Below are 19461 nucleotides of genomic sequence, written 5' to 3' on the forward strand. Positions count from 1 at the left end.
TCTCCCACATCTTTGAATTCCAGATCTTAAGTGAAAAGTGGGATTTCTTTGGATAGTTTTCAAAGAACCAGAGACTTTTGCAATTTCATTTTTGGTGATCAAGTGATGTATGCACTAGAGAGTTTTGTATCCAAGAGAAGTTCATGTTTTCTCATGCTGAAGCTCCAGTTCATTGATTTCAGTGTTTGGTTTGTTGTACCTTTTGTTACGTACACATCCCACACTGCCCTGTAAGAAGCCTTTTTGTCTTAGAAGACTTCATCTGAAATTCCCTACAGTCTCTGTAGAGCTCTGCTTCTTTGTATTCCTATAAGTTTAATTAAGGAATCACTTAAAAAACAAAATCACTTTTTAAAAAATCACTTTCTCTTAACCTGAGCAAATGACAGAGTAATTTATTTACAGTTTTAAAAGAAGAAATTAAAAAGCAAATAATAAAAGACAATGAAAGGTTGAATATGTTGGAGGCTTCAGACCATAATTCTGAATGTAGTATTCACAATTAGTTCTTTGGTATAAGGAAGTTCAGGTGTTTGTATCATACAATCAGAGAGCGGTCAAAAGTTGATTTCAAACAGTAGACATAGCTGATATCAAAGAAGTTCATTTCCAAACCATTCTGGATATTTAGCAAAATATTTTGGCAACATTAGAGCCTGGTCAAAGACTTGAGCAGTTAGAAGGAATGGCATTGTCTATTTTTAAAATTGTCAACACAAACTTATCAGACAAACTATTTATAAAAGATGTATTTTTAGAGCTAGTAAGTGCCTCTAAATCTGGGGTTTTGGTTGACCAAACTAAACTTACTTGAATAAGTCATTTACAAAAGGAATCTTTCACTTGCCATGTTTCATCCAAAAATGGATACACACTTTTCTGCATCTCACTGCAGGAGAAGAGTAGTGTTATAGAAATACCTGCTGTATTCAAAATCATTTAGGGATTCCCAAATTTTTATTACTCATGTTGCTTGAAGTTTCTATCTGGTGTTAAATTCATATAAATGCATGATATTTGACTGTTGAATAATTTGAGAAGAAAATAATTTTATTTAGTAACAAATAATCAGAAGTGAAGAACAGGAGGGAAATTGGGTATACATAGAGCAATGTAGCTCTTGTGTCCTTTCCCTCATTAACCTTGAATATAGAGTACAGTAAAGCTTTTTTTTTCAACTTCTACCCTTCCTCCATTCCCTTAAAAATTATCCCTTCCAAAACATTTTTATTTAAACATCCCTAAAATGGCAAGCTTTGCTTAGAAGAGAGGGGAAAAAACTCTTTAAACCAATTTGTTAACGCATGTCATTTCATGCTTTTTAAATTATCAATACTGTATATGTTAGTGCCTCCAAATAGAAAGGAAGGCTGGAAGAGTTTGGATGAAATGTAGAATAATAGATTAAGAAAGCAAAGAGGTCACCTGATCTATTCCCCCACTTCCGGGCAAGGCTAGTTAGATCTTGAGTTTGTATTGTAAGTAAGCCCATAATTCTTTGCATTCCTGACTGAGGATTACAAATAAGAATCCAACCAAACAATGAGCAATAATGGTTTGGACTAGTGTTTTTGAAAGTTAGGTGCTAGAAAAGTGTCATAGGCAGCTGCTTTATAGGCTTTTTGCCAAGAGAAAGAAAAGGTGACATTCATATGTGAGAAGGATATTCAAACTTAATTAAACTTCAGTGTAATTTGATTGATCTAAATGAAATCCATATCTGCCCCGTTTTTTTCTTCTTCAGTTACGTTAGATTTGAAAGCAAGATGACTCTTGTGAGCCTTAGTAATTTTAAAAAACACATTTTAGATGTGGTTTTTAGTTGTTCAGATCTAGTATAAGTAAGTCTTGGGATATAGCTAGATAAACTATAAAAATGATTCATGTTAAAATTGCAACTTTTTCTAAGGAACTAATGACTTTTCCTGTACTTAATGCCCCAAATTAGAAAACTGAGCTAAAAATACAACTGTTTTAAGCTTCTGTTTTCCCAAAGGTAGTCAGAATAAATAGTCTGACATACTTTCAAAAACAGAGAAACAATCAAGTTATAGGAACTTAAGCCAAAACTTAATCATGCCTCTGTTTTTGTATCTCAGAGGCCAAATAGTTCTTTCCATGTTTGCCTTTTCATACATAAAGTGAATATTTTTAGCCTCTTTTCTTGAGTAATGATGCAAAAATGAGGAGGCTTTTCCCATTTTACTCATAAATCTTGACTAATCTGAGAAACATTTGAGGTGGTAAAAGATCTCTTTCCCTACAAGTTAAGCTGATGGTTGTAGCTAGGTCTTGAAAACATTCAAAAGCCTGAAGTCAAACATCTATTAAGTGTCTGAGGCTACATTTGAGCTCAGATCTTTATGGCTTCTTTCCAGTGCCCTATCCACTGTGTAGCCTAACTGCCTTATATGGGTATAGTTATTACTCCCATTTTACAGATAAGAAAACCAAGAGGCTAAATGATTTTTCATGGTCACACAGCTAGGAGGTGTTGGAGGCCACATTTAAACCTCACTCTTTTTGAGTCCAGATCCAGCGCTGTATTCACTGTGTCATAGTGCCTCAGTATACTTTTTTAAGGGAGCATTGTATATGCTAGTACTTGGCCATGCATTGTCAAACTTTGTACGAAAGTGATGCATTGATGCTTATGATAGATTAGTCAGGTTGGTTTGTGATAATAATAAAAGTGTTAGCGCAAGTAAAAGAATCCCTACATGGATGTGTAAAAAATGTTTTAGCATTGTCAATGTCCATAATCTCTTGATATAAAGATCTACTGTTCCCTGATGATTATCTAGCTTTATTACCATAGCTAAATCTTCTTGGAAGCGGTTGCATTTTCTGACCATTCTTATTGGGTAACTTTAAGAAAATCATTTAACTTATTTTAAATTAAATTTTATTTAATTTCCAGTCAACAAAAATCAACTTTTTCCTTTTCCCATTGGACTTCCAATTGATAAAGAAAAACAAAACCCCTTTTACAAATAGTGGAGTCTAGCAAAACAGATTTCCACATTGGCCATGTCCAAGAAAATATATGCTTTATTCTGCCCTCTAAATCCCCTTTTCACCACTCTGTTGGGAGGTTAGCATCATGAGTCTTTTGAAATAATGGTTATTCATGACACTGATCAGCGTTCCTAACTCACAAAATCGTCATGTAAGTATTTCTCTGGTTCTGCTTACTTTACTCTGTATCAGTTCATACAAATCTTCCCAGGTTTCTCTAAATCTAACTACATCGTTTCTTACAGCACAATAATATTCTGAGACATATTTACCATAATTTGTTCAACCGTTCTCCAGCTGATGGGCATTCCCTCAGTTTTCGATTCTTTGTCACCAAAAAAGAATTATAAATATTTTATACATTCTTAGAGTTTGCTTCCTTTAATCTACATTCCTCTTTATTCTCCTTTCTTTCTCTCCCCTTTCCCTCTTGTCTTTGTTGAGTGAAATGTATTTTCTGTACTCAACTATGTATTCTTCCTTCCTTTGAGTAGTTCAGATGAGAATACGGTTCAAGGTTCAGAAGCACCCCACATCCCTTTTGGCATATTTCTATAGACTTCCACTTGCATGTCCTGATTATGTGACGTAAGTTTCCTTTATCTTCTTCCTCTCCCTTTCTCCCCAGTGTATTCCTTTTAACTTCCCTTTCCATTCTTTTAAAACCATCCAAAAAAATAACAGAATCATATGTAATCCCTTTGGATTACAGAGGGCTTCAGAGGGAACACATGTATCACAGTTTATGCTTACTTAGTCCCTTAAGTTTTTTTCATTCATATTTGCCTTTTTACACTTTGTCTTGACTACTGTGTTTGCACTTGAAGATTTCTTTGCACCTTTGGTCATCCCATCAGGAATGCTTAGACATCCTTTATTTCATTAAAGATACATTCCCACCTACCCACCCCCACACCATAGCATTAAACTCAGTTTTGAAGGGCAATTTATTCTTGGTTATAAGCCTGTATTTTTTACCTTCTGAAAGTGTATTTCAGGTTCTTTCTTTCTTCATAGTGTTGGCTGTTAAATTGTGTATAATCCTGATTGTAACTCCTGGGTATTTGAATTCTTTCTTCTGACTGACTTGTGTATTTTTTCTTTGACCTGGAAGCTCTGGATTTTGGCTGTGATGTATGTGAGAATTTTCATTTTCGGATGCTTTTCAGGAGGTGACCAATAGATTCTTTCAGTTTAGTTTCCTTCCTTCCTTCCTTCCTTCCTTCCTTCCTTCCTTCCTTCCTTCCTTCCTTCCTTCCTTCCTTCCTTCCTTCCTTCCTTCCTTCCTTCCTTCCTTCCTTCCTTCCTTCCATCCTTCTTTCTTTCTTAGCAGTCAGGTTCAGTGACTTGCCCAGGGTCATGTAGCTGTTAAGTGTCAAGTGTCTGAGGTGAGATTTGAACTCAGGTCCTCCTGATTCCAAAGCTCAATCCACTGTGCCATCTAGCTGCCCCTTATAGGGATACAGGCAATATTATGATCCCTTGAAATAAGATGTTTAGGTTATTTTTTTGGTCATGGCTTTCCAGTAGTCCAATGATTCTCAAATTATCTCTCAGTCTGTATTCTAGGTCAGTTGTTTTTGCTTTGAGATACTTTGTACTTCTATTTGTGCTTTCAGTCTTTTGATTATTTTTTTTTTAATATTTCTTGTTGTCTCATGCAGTCATCTTCTATTTTTTCAGTAAATTTTTCAAATTTTTAGGAAGTTTGTTGCTTGGGCAGCATTTTGTACCTATTGTGCCAAACTGTGCATTCCTTTTTCAATTCTTTCTTCTATAACTCTCATCTCTTTTCCAGTTTTTTCCTCTAGTACTTTCATTTCATTTTTAAAAACATAATTTTTAAAAAACTGTTGTTTCATTAGCTACTAGGAATTCTAGTTATATGCCCAAACTTTGTTTTTGTTTTGTTTTGTTTTGTTTGGTTGAGATTTTAATTGTAGATCTTTTGGAAGCAATCATTCTTTTCATAGTTTGTGTCTTGAGTGTCCCTGTCAACATAATAGCTTTTTGATAGGAGAACTTTTTTTAACTTGCCCATGCTTCCAGCTTACTTCCTGACTTTAGGCTTTATGTTAGAGTTAGGCTTTGTGCGCCGACAGAGGAAATGTCTTAGCTGGTCTTTCATAGGATATTGAGTGAAATGATATTTCAGGATCTAGGTGTACGGCTCAAGCTAGGGACCACAGACCTTCAGTGCTCCGATTCCAGACAAAGTCTGATCACTTCACACCTGGTCTGATTTCTACAAGTTCCTAACCTGGGTTTGGGTATAAGTAATAGGCCCGTTTTGAAATTTCAGTAGACTGATGGACTTACCCATTATTATCTAGCTGTAAAGCTTTGCTGGTTCAGAATGATGGACCTGTCGGCTTCTCTTTGGTTTGGGATTTCTGCCCTGATTATTCCTCTGCAGGATTCAGAAGGGACTAGACAGAGTGGGAAATCTGTGGCCTCAGAACTTAATTAGGATTTGTTCTATGAAGTTTGGATTCAGTCAGAGGACCGCACTTGAGGATCTAGGGTGTTGCATGTGGCCTCAAGGCCACTGGTTTCCCACTCCAGTACTAGAAGCTAGAACCAAGATTTTACTCTTCTCCTGGGATCCAAATTACACAGCTGCTACTTGCTTCTCAATTTTCTCCTTGCTCTGGTCATTCTTGATCCTAGTTCTCTCCTCAGTATGCCCTGGATCTTTGACCCAGAACTGGGAAGTACATGACAGAGACCTTAGGGCCTACCTCTGTGCTGCATCTGGGACCTCTTCTTGCCTCTCCCAGAACTGGAATGCTCTGTGAAGGCAGTACAGAGTGTCCACATACTTCTTCATCTGTCTCTCTCTATGTTGATTTGCCCAGAGAAAATGACTCACTATGATGTTTTCTGGCATTTCCCAATCAGGATTTGGTCTAGTGCATTTTCTAGATCTGTTGGAGGAATTGTGGGAGAGAAAGGGGGAGCTTACAGTACTTCCTACCACTCCACTGTCTTGGCTCCCAAGTCATCTAACTTCTAAGAACCTCATGGAGATAATGCTACTTGCTTCCCTTATAGGCATATCTCATTGGTTAAGATTAAATGATATGATGTGTGGAAACTTCGAAGTGCTATCATTAGGTTACATCTTCAGTGCAAATCCCTAACCGTTGCAGAATTTCAGAGCTAGGGGTGGCCTTGGAAATTAGATTATTCAACCTAGTCCCTCATTTTTCAGATGAGAACATGGAATACAAAGTCCCCTTCAAATCATGTAATGCTATATCCTATTCACTAGTTTTTAACACATGACGTATTTTAAAGAGAAACATGATAGTTTTTCATTAAAATTTTTAAGTGTATGTTTCAGATTTCCAAAGCTATGGGGGAGTGTTTTAACAATATAATTGCCTTTGCTATGCTGGAAACATGGTGACCATGCTAGCCAGTTAAAAACAGCATCCTACTTTTATAAAAAATCCTTTTTGAGTTGCTTGAAGAATTGGGGCATTTTTTAAGAGTCCCTTTACACTTAGGCTGAAGTAGTAAATGGTAGAATGGATGATTTTTGCATAGTTCTAAACATATTGTGTCAAATGAAACTATATAAAACATGAAGCTTCTCAACTTATGGAGAAATTTGGATGCAATGTTTTGGTTTTTTCTCTTTTGAAAACCATGAGGTATCTCCCTGTTCTGTGGATAACACACATAAGCATAGAATCATAAGATGCCTAGAACTGGCAGCAGACTTGAAGATTACCTAGTCTAACCTCCTCATTTTATAGATGAGAAAATCAAAACCTTGGAGAGGCTAAATTACTTGTCTCATATTTGGTGATGGTGGTCACACTGATATTAGAAGCCTAGTCTCCTGATTACCACTGCAGGATTTTTTCTGCTATTCCATACTGGTCTTTCAAATGCCAAAAGAAGAATTTCACCTCAAAATCGGGAAGGGCAGCATAAAGCAGTTGTTGATTAGTGTTGTTTGTTCAATGCTCACTGTTAAAAGGGTTCAGTGTTAAAATACGCTTCGTGATTTTGCTGTAGGGAAACAACGAAAATATCTTAGAACTCTTAAGAATCAACAAATGACTGGGAAGTAAAATGAATGGTTAATTTTTAAATCATTTCTTGTGTTGAAATGGCAGGTAGGCAGGTCAGCGGATAGAGTACTGGCCTGAAATCAGGAAGACCGGAGTTCAAATTCAACCTCAGACACTTAGTAGCTGTGTGACTCTAAGTTACTTAACTCCTATTTGCCTCAGTTTCCTCATGTATAAAATAAGGATAATAACATCACATACCTCACAGGGTCATTATGAGAATCAAACAAGAACAGTATTTCTGAAATGCTTAGCACAGTACCTGGCACCTAGGAGCTATAGAAATGTTAGTTGTCATTATTGTTGTTGTTCTTGATGCTTAAAGATTTAATAAGTCTTTAAATGATTTGCCAAGAATCAGATAGCTAATATGTGAGATTTGAGCCCAAGTTTTCCTGGCACCAAGGCCAGCTGTCTGTCTACTACACCACACTGTCTTCTAGCCCATTTAAGAATTTGGTCTGCTTAGGGTAATAAGAATCCCAATAGTGTGTTTTTGTGTTGGTAAGCTACATGGTAAGGTATCAGAAATAAGATATGAGTCTGATAAGCTTTCATTTATTCATTTCTCTTCAACAAAAATTAATTGATTTAATCAGCAAGGTGTGTTAAACATTATAATAGGTTCTGGGGATGCAAAAGTTAAAATAGTCCCTGCTCTTTAGCTTGCATTCTACTGGAATAAACATACAAAAATGAAAAATAGTGCAGTCCATGTCGTCAAGAATACAGTCTAACCGTTTATTTCATTTAAATTAAAGCTCATTGACTTGGTTTAGAGAAATTGGTTCTTTCTGACTTGGAGTGGTCTGTTTATGCTTTCAATTATGAAATATGCTTCTGTTTTACATACACATTTATTCTTATATATTGATTCTAATGGAGGTGGGGGGGCAGGGTGAGGGAGTGGTATTTGTTTTTTAATCTTTCTTACAAATGTTGTATTTGTTGATCAATGGACTGGTATTTTGTTCTTGCTTCTGTAGGAAATAGCTCTCCGCAGCCAGTTACCAACAATGGAACAAGATGGTGGAACTCAGAATCCAGTATCCTCTCCTGGAATGAATCAGGAACTGAGAACAATGACTACAAATAGTTCTGATCCCTTTCTCAACAGGTTTGTAGGAGTAGCCACTAGCAAAAATTAGAAAAAGCTCATGGTTTTAAGATCATTCTGCTAAATGCTTGTAATAGTCTATTTTGAACATCTGTGTGTGCCAGAAGCCACAGCTGTAAATGAATCTCTCCATAAATGGCAAGTCCACTAGAAGTTGAGGATGAAAAGCTGTCTCCTGTGAGAGGAAGTAAACTGTTCAGACTTGTAGAATGGATTTTTATTCAGAGTCAGAACATGTTTGCCTGTGCCTAATCTGTTGACTAACAGTTATTTAAAATCACAGAATCATGAAAGGACATGTGAATGCCTTTCTAAGCAATCAGATGAGCTGCATTCAAAACGTAGGTAGGGCTGGGTTTTGAGGTTTGTTTGCTGGTATTTTTTACAGAGATGTTCAGCCTTTCAGCTTGCATTGCATTAGCTCTAGACATGATCATATCCTCTAAGTATTGTAGTTCAAGGAGAGAAAATATAGGAATCTGCTTTATTCAAAATACATTAAGACTAATGGCAGGACTTGGAAATCCCTTAGCTTATGGATATTTTTTTTTTTGCTTAGTTACCACAAATCTAATGTTTCGGACAGATTATATAAGTGCTGGTACATAGTAATCTTTTGGAATTAGACTGCAAGCTGAAACAGGTCGTGTTCTTTGCCTAGAAGGACATTTTAAATCAAGATTTGACTAGAATCGATTCACCCTTCTAGGTTTAAAAACATCTGTGGAGTTTCATATACCTATTTGGTCTTAAGGAAATATTTCTGGCACTTGATCATATAATCTGGTCTTTATAGTCTTGATTTTTCTTATAAATAGATTTAAGCAACCAAAGGGTTTTAAAAAAAAAAAAGTTTAGAGACTTGTTTTGTTTTCCTAAGGATGATGTGGAATCCTGTCAGCTCTTAACTTAGCACTAAATAATTTACTTCATCTAAAAGACATAAATTGCCTGAAAATTATTCAGGGAATTTTCAGTGCAACAGTATTATCCATCTTTGCAGTTCTCATTAGTGAATTTAGTCGAATTGTCAGTTACCTATGCCATTTATCACAGATGTAAAATGTGTATGCTTCTGTGTAAATGATACTTTCATTTAGGCTTAATTATTTTATTTTTTTATATCCTCCTCCCCTCAAATTTTTAAACAAGGGAAAATCAAACTCACTACTTACAATTTAACATCCTACCTACTACCGAAGAAGTCTACATCATTGCCAGTGTCTTTGGTGTATTGACCATAAGAAAATATTCCCAATTTGAACCTTTGGTTTATTGAGATGAGAAAACTTTAACCAAACAGAAGGTGATAGTTGTATAATGAAAAAGCTTCATTTCCATTCCAAGGAAAATGGCAAATTCCCAGTATGATTTTATGGAGTTTCCCATTCTTTTTGAAAATTGAGTTAAGTCCTAGATGGAGTCCAATTAATTATCAGAACAGAGCAACCACTTAATTACTATAAAAAGGAGTTTATTTCTAGAACCAGATCAACTAATTTATATGTTATCCACCAAATTTAAATTTCCATATTATAAAAGATAGAAGGAAATTCATTATTATGGCACTATAAAAATAATTTATACATCTTATCCTTTACTTAAATGAATATCTCTAACACCAAATAGAGATATTATAAGAGTCTTATCTTCAGGATGTCCTCACTTTAACAGCTTATGTTCCATAAGTTATAAAGTCATGGATTTGGATCATTATAGCTGGAAAGATCCTCAGAGAAAAGCATTATGGCAAAGGTAGAAAAGAGCAGAGCATTAGAATAAGGAGAGACATGGATTTGAGTACCAGTTCTGACACTAATTGTGCGTATATATGAAATAAAGAAATAGTCTTCCTGAAGTGGACTGGCCCAAGTTGTGGGTGAGGAAAAGGGCCAGAGAGAAGGAGGGGTGGGGACTCAGTGATAAATTACTAATCACCTTAAGTGGGAAGTAGCAAAGTGGTAAGAGATTGGTTTAGACAGTTCTCTCAGCTATATGTTAGGTGGTGTCATAAATCCCTAGCTACCTGGAATACTATCTGAGGAGATGGTTGAGGAGCAGTATAAGCCTTAAAGTGGGTGTAGGAAATATCTGAGAGGAAGGAAGAGAAAGCCTGAGTAACTGATGATGTTTAGTGTATTGTGGAATGAGATGTTTGAATGTACAGAGGAGGGAAAGTACATGATGGGATGAGAAGAATAGCTAATAATCCAATTTGACTCAAATGTACAAAGACTATGTGAAGGGAAATCATGTCAAATAAGGTTAGACAGGTCTCTGTCTGTTGGAGTGAGATTAGAAGGCATGATATGACAAGCTAAGGAATTTGTATTTTTTTATGTAGGCAGTAGGGAGATTTAAGGTTTTCTGAGCTTGAGAATGCTGTGCTCAGAGCTGTGCATTAGGAAGAGTATTTTGGCAGTTGTTGGAAGGATTGATTCAATGGGTCAAGACTGACTGCAGAAAGTAGCAGGAAGCTATCAAATTAGGTGAAAAGTCATGGGGACCAGAACCTGGTGGTATGAGTGGAGAGCACAGAGAAAAATGGATATTGTAAAAGTAAGATTGACAGGAAATAACAGTGGGCTGGATGTGGACAGTGAGAGGGATAAAGAAATGTGAAGAGCCGAAGGTGATCTCAGAGTTTGAAACCTTGATACCTGGCAATAGGAAGTGGTTGGTTTATTCTTTTTAACAGAACAAATTAAAAACTTCAAGATAAATAGTAATTTTTTTAAAAAGTAGCATTCAACCCCTTGCACCAACAAGAAATATAGAAGGGGGGAGGGATGGAAAAATTTTACAGACATGACAGCAAGTTCAAAGACTTTCGTTTCTAATTCTGAGGTGTAAGCATAAGAATTCTTGGAATAAGCTTTTTTCAAAAGCATGTATGTTGACAAAACATTAGACTAGATAATCTTTAGACACTTGCCCAAACTGCTTCATTTTATGTATAGTTGAGCTTAAGGGTTCATTTTATTTTACTGGATCTGTCTGAGAACGTGAATGTCGCTAAAATCTGGCAAGGAAAAACCTTTTCATAAAACTTAAGTCTATCGTTGTTTGTAAGAGGAGAGTCTCTATTCAGAGACCAGGGGACAAAGAGGATTAAAAAATGAGGATAGTTGAATGAATGGCTGTAGAAAATATTCTAGAGCTGTGCTTTTCATCTGAGTAGTGCTTCAAGCTAGATTCTCGAGAGAAAAGTTTAGTGTGTGTATTTGTGTGTTTGCTTTTCTAAGTTGAATGGCTGCTCATCTATCCAGTTGTCAAAAAGGTAGAGGTTCCATATTCTTCTTCAGAGACAGTTAAAAGCAATATCCATTATCATTGGTCCATAGACTTTTTCTACAGCACAATCTAAGATTGACAATTAAACCGCTTCAGACACAGCTTCTACAGGCTGCCAAATGGTCTTAGTTGCTGCTTGTTTGCTTAATAGCTCTGTTTATAGAAGTAGCTATCTCTCTGTTTACTATACCTTTGTATACTTTTTCAAAGCTTTTAAATTTAGCCTAAAGAAAAACCTCTTTCTTTGCCTATACTTTTACTTAAAGGAATATTCATTGAGGGATTTTTCCAACCTATATTTTGAAGCTTCTCTATTCTGTTTAAAACCAAAAGATGCAATAACTCCAAGAGATTAAACTGTACAACTTCTTATCCTTTCCCCCTAAGGTAATGTGAGTGACTCATTTGTTTTAGCTTCCCCCAAGAAGGAATGGTGGGTCTTTAGTTAGGGTTGATTTTGTCTTTGTCTTGAACTCTGCGCAAGAGTTCTTGAGTGCTTAGCATAGGTCTGGTGCAGGCCAGTAGCGTCTGCCACCCACACCCCAATGTTTGGGACCTCTTGTCCATGCTACTGTGTCGTGTCCCCTTCCCCCCAGGATTCTCTCTGATGGCAGCCAGCTGTAGCTAGGCCTCTCAGATTATCTTTGCCTGCAGAAATTATACTTAGTGAAGGTCTAGTCAGGTGACCAGGAAACTTAATTGAGTGATCTGTGTTCAAACACTCGGTGGTATAGCATATATGAATATAAAAAAATTACTTTTTCAAATGCCCCTGGACCCAAAGCTTAACTGAGGGGATCGGGATTGGGGGAGAGGGTCCAAGGAGGTGAGTGTGGACATTTTGATTTTCATTTTGTTGGCAGCTTCAATTAGTATCTTTTGTCAATTTCACTTCACTGCTCATTGGTTATGTCTGGAGTCTGAAGGACACATATTTCCAAAACTGCTAAGCAGAGTTTTCCTCTAATCCTCTTTCAGAATGATGTTGTTGTCAATAGGCTTGTTTCTGTTTTAAAGTATATCTCAAATATTCTACATTAACTTTCCACCCTTCTTTTTTACAGTGGCACCTATCATTCCCGAGATGAGAGTACGGACAGTGGGCTGAGCATGAGCAGCTATAGTGTACCCAGAACCCCAGATGACTTCCTGAACAGTGTTGATGAAATGGATACAGGTTGGTTTTCTGATTATGCAGTAATGCTGCCTTGAAAAAATATGTATGTGTAGTATTGATTCTATTCAGTCTTAGAACTGTACTAGGCACCAGGTATACAAAAACTAAAAAGAATTATCCCTGCCCCTGGGAAGCACACAGGAGGGAAATGGCTAGTGCCCAGAAAAGTAAATTCAAAATAAATAAATTGTAATTTGGGGGGAAGGGCACTAATAACTAGGAAAATGAGGGAAGAACTCTTGTAGGAGATGGGACTTAAATTGATCCTTGAAAAGAGAAATTGTAAATAGATATCAGCTATAATGAATCATACAAGGTCTTTCTTCCTACCTTCTTTGACAGTCGGTCTGATCTGGTAAAATAGATCAGAGAAGCTAGGACCCAGGGATTACAGCTTCTTAGAAGACTTAACAATTGCAGAAATATTTAAGGAGAAAAGAGAAAAAGCACCTGCTTCCCAGTAAGAAAGAAAAAGAAGATCCTCCTTTAGCTATCTTGTTTTTTCTAGAGGTGGATTATTGGATCATTCCTTTTTGAGTTTTTATATACCTGGTGCCTAGTCCAGTGCCTGGAATGTGCCTTTCTATGGCTCACCTGGTGGGCCTGTCACTAACTTTTTATTAGCATCTTTGACAGAGGGCAAACACCAATGAAGAGAAAGACTGGAACTCAGGCTAGTCAATTCTGCCAGTTGAATGTTTGGTGGATGGTGTTGTCTCTAAAGCTAGCTTAGTCCTGACTCCAGAACTTTCCTCATGTTGACCTTCTGCACATGGAATGACCTTTCCTCTTGTCTTTGATTCAAACAGTGTTTTGACTTCCAACTTGGTCCTGCCTTCTGTGGAAAGGTTCCTTACTAACTCTAATCTATATGTTTTTCTTCCCTTTTCTATTTTTTAGCACTTGCTTTTTCTATCACTGATTTTGACACTTAACCACATTGGTTTCTTGAATTATTACTTCAACGTTCTGTGCATGTATGTGAATGGCCTGTCTCTCCTGCTACATTATAAGGTTTTAGAGGACTTGCATTCTTTTTCCATTTCCTGTTCCCCTCCTTCCCCCTTACTCCTGCTGGTACCTAGGAAGTATTAGGCACTCAATAAATATTAGTTGGTTGAATGAATGCCTATGAAATCTAAAATGAACTCCAGGGATTACTCAAAGATTTTGGTTTTAATTAATGATTTCCATTAGGGAAGAGAGTGTATTTCAATGGCCTATTAACAAATTTAGAACAACAGACTGGAAGGTGATTGCAGAGCTGCTTTCTGCATGTGTTTGTTTGAAGTTATCTGATAAGCATATAGCCTCGATGTAATTACCTCTTTGGTACAACTTGACTACCTCTTTGGTTTTTTTGTCCCAACTAGGTGATAGTATCAGCCAAAGCAACATACCCTCACAGCAAAATCGTTTCCCAGACTACCTTGAAGCCATTCCAGGGACAAACGTGGACCTTGGGACACTGGAAGGAGATGGAATGAACATAGAAGGAGAAGAACTGATGCCAAGTCTTCAAGAAGCTTTGAGTTCTGACATCCTTAATGACATGGAATCTGTTCTGGCTGCCACCAAGCTAGATAAAGAGAGCTTTCTTACATGGTTATAGAAGCCTCAGGGAGACTGAATTCTACATCTGTGAAGGATCTAAAGAAATGAGACGTTTGCATCTTAATTTTCCAAATAAGCTGCCGTGGCAGACTTTTGGCTTACTTAGAGCTGAACCAACATCCAGCAAGATTCTTTCATCCCAATATTTTGCTCTTCCTTGTCCATTGCTGCTGTTATATATTGCTGACCTCTTTTACAGTTGGCTCTGAAGAATCAACAACTTTTGTTTTGATCTTTATTTCTATTGCTGTTGCAACTACTGTTCATTTTGGGGGTTGGGGGAAATAAGCCTTGTTTGGCTGACGAATACCATTCCTTTTGCCCAATTATGTGTTCACCTATCATTTTAGCTAAGTGCTCTGACTTGTGAGTTAAATGCTACATGTCACAGCTTGTAGTTTATTCAAGTAGTTGTGTCTTCAGCTGCCTGTGGCAAGTGGAAAAACATGACTTACTGGTCTGACAAGCCAAAAACGATGGATCTCATCAAAAGAACTCAACGCTGACATGGAGGAGGGTACAGCTCAAACCAAGAGTGAGCATTGTATCGGATAGTCGGTCTTTTCCACTATTAGCTCTGTCATCAGTCACATAGCGCCCTGGATTCTACTTAAGGTATTAAAAGGCATGGGACAATTTCTGTAGGAACACATGAATTATTGCCACATACTCTAGCCTAATTTTTGTCTGTCAGAAATGAGACAATTTATCATATTAGTGAACATGGTAGTTATAGTTTGGGAGGGTTATTGTAGTTTTCTTTATGGTGAAATCTACATTTCCTGGTTTCATAGTCTTATTTAAATCTTGATTGTCTGCCCTTTTTTATACATATATATACTTACAATATGTTTATGTTAGACTGATAGATGAATATATAGTTTTATATGCTTTCTCTTTAACTTTTCAATTTATTTTTTAAAAGGTAGTTTTGAATGTATCCATTTAGAATACATGACCAGTGGCTTATTTTTCATGCCTGTTACTAAAATGTGTAGTTTAAAATCTGTTTGGGGGCAGTCCAAAGATATGTAGCAGGGGGAGGAGAGTGTTTCCAGACGGAGGTCCTGCGCTTTGTGGGCACAAAACAGGTACTGTGTAATCAATTTGAGAGGAGTGAACAAAAAGAATGCTTCCCTCCCCCTTTAAACTCCAGCCCACGTGGCCTTCTCAAAATTTTAGTGAAATCAGCAAGGAAAATAACGTTCACAACAGAAGGCTTTATTAAAAGTTCTTCCTTACTCTCATCTTAAAAGACAATGCAAGAAAAAAAGCTTCATGCAATTAATTAAACAAAAACTTGTTTGCTGAGTCACCTACAACATAGAGAGAGCTGAGCTCCAGGGGAGTCTTAAGGTTTGGACTATAAAAGGTCCCTACCTCACAATGCTTACCAGACTGTCCTAACAAAATGCAAGAACCTCTGTGCTGGAAAATTTGCCCTAGATAGAATATAGAAGACTATAAGGCTATGTGTTAACTGGCAAAGAGATCAGGTAATTAATTCAGTGCATTTTGATAGATGAATTGAGCACAGCGATAGAGAGAGAGAGATGATTATATCTTTATTTTAACAGGAAGAGATGTTAGGCTACATTATCTGCAAGAGTAATGACAGTTCCAAAGAGTATTTTTGAATGAACAAAATGAGCAATGAATCAACTCTTCAGTATAAGCTATGAAGTAATTTTTTGTTTATCATTTATAGAGATACCAACTAGCACCTCTATAATTAAGGGTCTGTCAGTGTTTCCATGGTAAACCCTTATTTTCAAGGGTTTTATAACTTAGCCATTAAGGGAAAAAAAATCCTGGCTGAAGCTTAGTTTGAAAAGTCTTGGCTCAAAGGATATGGTTTTTTTTTCTAATTATGCATTCTGAGTAGTTTGGCCCTTGGACTTAGAGGAGTGCAAAAGTGAAAGCAAGAAGTTTTATGTTAGAAAATGTCAGTGCTCCAAAAATTCAATCACTGTATTGTACATAATGATTTCCAGGTTGATGGTTCATAGTAGTTGACTTTAGGAATTTGTATTAAGCAAAAAAGCAGTGGAGAAATCGAGTATGGGGAAAATGCACTGTGTTAAGTGTGCTAATCTTTTAGAACAATAAAATACTATTTAGAATGCACAATATAGTATGTAGATGGTACAGCATGTTTTTTTTAATGTGCAGAAGATCAAAGCTACTCCGAAGGAGAACTAAAATTCTGTTCTGCCCAAGTCACAAGTTAATGTTTCCTCTTCAGTAGTAGCACGTAAACTTTTGGGGGTCTTGTAATGTTAATGGGACCTTGATAGAGATTTTAGGGTGGTTGTTGTTTTTTTCCTTCCGTAAAGACTACCCTGTCTTGCCACTTGGTCAGTTAAAAGAATATTATTCCAAAATTTAAAGTCATTTAAGTAATTTGATATAAAATCATAAAACAAGAATATCTAGATCTTATAATTTCCCTTCTACTTTAACTTGCCAATTTATACCTTAATGTTGTAGCTTCTTGGCACACATCACTGTATACTGAGGTCAGATGTCTAGTGTTCTAGAGTGAGTAACAAGGTTTTTTTCTTTCTGGAGTTCAAGTCACCTCTATGATGTTACTTTTAATATTTTATTTTTCCTATATAGTTTTTAAAAACTGCTTAAAACTTCTTGTTGATAGATTGGGGATAGCATTGATATGGGTTCTGACCTTAACTGGGTATTCTTGAATTGTTTTTAACACTAAACCAATTTTGTAATCCTTAGGCTTATCAACCTTTTGACACTCATGTTCTTTTCAAACAGGCAGAAAAATTCTTCCAAGCTATTTGTCCACTTGATGGTCCAAATTACTTTGGTTTTTCTGATCGTCAAAAGAAAATATTGAAGTAGATTTTTAAAAATAAAAGCATCAATACCTTTTTAAACAACACTTGATTGATTAAAGCAATAATATTTTAATCAGAGAATTGAGTGGTCTTAAATACATGTTCAGCATTAAATGTCTGCATTGTGTACTGAACTCTGGCAGGCAAACTGGGAAATATCAATAAATTATATGACAAAAAAAAAATCAGACCAATCAGTGTTGGAGCTTAAGCAATGCAAAAAGGGGAGACAGTTTCAATATGATTAACAGTTACGTAGCTTTTGCACATCTTGGAAATGAGTACTCAGATGAATTTCACTTTGTAAGCATGTTTTTATAAGAATAGTGGGTGTGCCTGTCTAAACAAAACTTTTCTGTATCTTGAAAAAGTACTCTCCACATTTTAAATGTTTTATATTAGAGAATTAAATGAACACTTGTCAAATATATATATATAGTACCAATGTTACATTTTTGTTTTAGCTATAAGAGCATGCCAGTATGTTAGGTACCTATTATACTGTTACATTATTTCTCCTTATGTAATACTTTTTCATTTGTTTATGTGGTATAAATATATACTTTATGCTTAAACTCACCTTTGTTGTTTTTAACAGTTAGTAATATTTAAAGCCGTTTTGGTTTCTTAGGTATAGATAGCATTTGAATTTTTAAGTCCAGTTATGGTGATTTTGTTTTGTTGTTTTTTAAGCTTCTGTACTCATCACATAGCCGCTTGTGCAGTCCTAGGCGCTGTCACTTGTAACACACAGCAGCATTGCTGTTCACATTCCCTGAGGACTTGCTATGCATAACAACACAGCACCAAGAAAGCTGGGAAGAATGTAATTATGCCTTCTGTGACAGCCTGCAGCTTTATGTCTGCAATCTGTCCTCTTGGTGCCTTGGAATTTCTTCACACTTACGTTAGTGAATACCTCATTTTGGCAGATGCTAGGCTTCCAATGTCTGTCGCAGGTTTGTTAATAAAGACATTCCAGAACCTAAATGGCAGGTCCAGAGCTTTGAATTGAAAGCTAATTTGGTTGATGTCCTTGAAGTTCACTCACAGCAGTGTGTGTGTGTGTGTGTGTGTGTGTGTGTGTGTGTGTGTGTGTGTGTGCGTGCGCACGCCTGGATACATCTGTAAATCCATGTGTGTTTTCTTTTGGATTCACAAATATATGAGCAGTCTGTGATATCAGTATAAGAAACTTCTTGTGTGGAAGCTCCCTCCATCAGTACAAAGGGCAACTGATCTGTGACTTCATAGATGGATCCTAGGGTGCTCCCTGAGGTATATAGAGGTTAAAGGGTTTGCCCAGAATATGTTAGAGGCCAATAGAAACTTGGGTCTTAAGACATCTCCAAAAGTCTCATAATGGAAAATGCTATCCACATCCAAAGAAAGAACTATGGAGTCTGAATGCAGATTAAAGCATACTATTTGCTCTTTTTTTCCCCTTTTATTTTATTTCTTCTTTCTTATGGTTCCTCCTGTTGGTTCTAATTCTTCTTTACAACATGACTAATGTGAAAATATGTTTAATAGGAAGGTATATATAAAACCTGGGTCAGATTGTATACTGTCTTGGCTAGGGAGGCAGGGAGGGAAGGGGAGAAAATTTTAAACTCAAAAGCTTGTGGAAGTGAATGGTGAAAACGAAAAAAAAAATTAATTTAAAACAAAATCTTTCCGGGGAAAAAAAAGAAAAGAAACTTGGGTCTTCCTGACCAAGCCCAACACTCCTGCTTGCCTCTGCAGTTTTGGATGCTCAATATGTTTTAGTTGTTGGCCAGTCATTTCAGTTGTGTTCGACTCTTTTTGACCCCATTTGGGATTTTCTTGGCAAAGAGACTGGAGTGGTTTGCTATTTCCTTCTCCAGCTCACTTTACAGAAGAGGAAACTGAGGCAAACCAGATTAAGTGACTTTCCCAGGATCACACAGCTCATAAGTGGCTGAGGCTAGATTTGAACTAAGGAAGATGAATCTTCCTGACTTCCAGCCTGGTGCTCTTTTCCACTGCGCCACCTAGCTGCCCCATGCTTAGCTGTGGTGTTGGGTGGCAACACCATTTATTAACAACACCAAGTGTTTAGTGATTGGGGCCTATCCTTTCAGTCATCAAGTGTAGGCAGATTCCATTAACAATCATAGAACGTGTTTTGTGAGTGTTTTACAATTATAAACCTCTCATTTGGGAGGAAATTCATGGTACTGTTCAGGATGTAAGAGTGGAAGGAGAATACAGCCTATACCTGCAGAGGTAAACTTGGTATCGCTATGTCCGGTGCTTAAACTCACTTTG

General features: G+C 36.7%; 1 protein-coding gene across 12 annotated transcripts in view; it reads left to right on the forward strand.

Moving 5' to 3' along the window:
• The window catches only part of YAP1 (Yes1 associated transcriptional regulator), a 153218-nt gene extending 135059 nt beyond the window's left edge, over positions 1–18159 (forward strand). For all 12 annotated transcript variants that reach the window (XM_020996125.2, XM_020996117.2, XM_020996121.2 and 9 more), the window contains 3 exons: positions 8090–8220; positions 12579–12691; positions 14065–18159. In XM_020996125.2, coding sequence (XP_020851784.1) covers positions 8090–8220; positions 12579–12691; positions 14065–14303 — 483 coding nt within the window. In that variant the 3' untranslated portion in view covers positions 14304–18159. The remainder of the gene's footprint in view (positions 1–8089; positions 8221–12578; positions 12692–14064) is intronic.
• Positions 18160–19461: the final 1302 nt, after the last annotated feature.

Source organism: Phascolarctos cinereus, unplaced genomic scaffold, assembly GCF_003287225.1.
Source record: "Phascolarctos cinereus isolate Bilbo 61053 unplaced genomic scaffold, phaCin_HiC Scaffold_726;HRSCAF=1367, whole genome shotgun sequence".
Lineage (NCBI taxonomy): Eukaryota > Metazoa > Chordata > Mammalia > Diprotodontia > Phascolarctidae > Phascolarctos > Phascolarctos cinereus.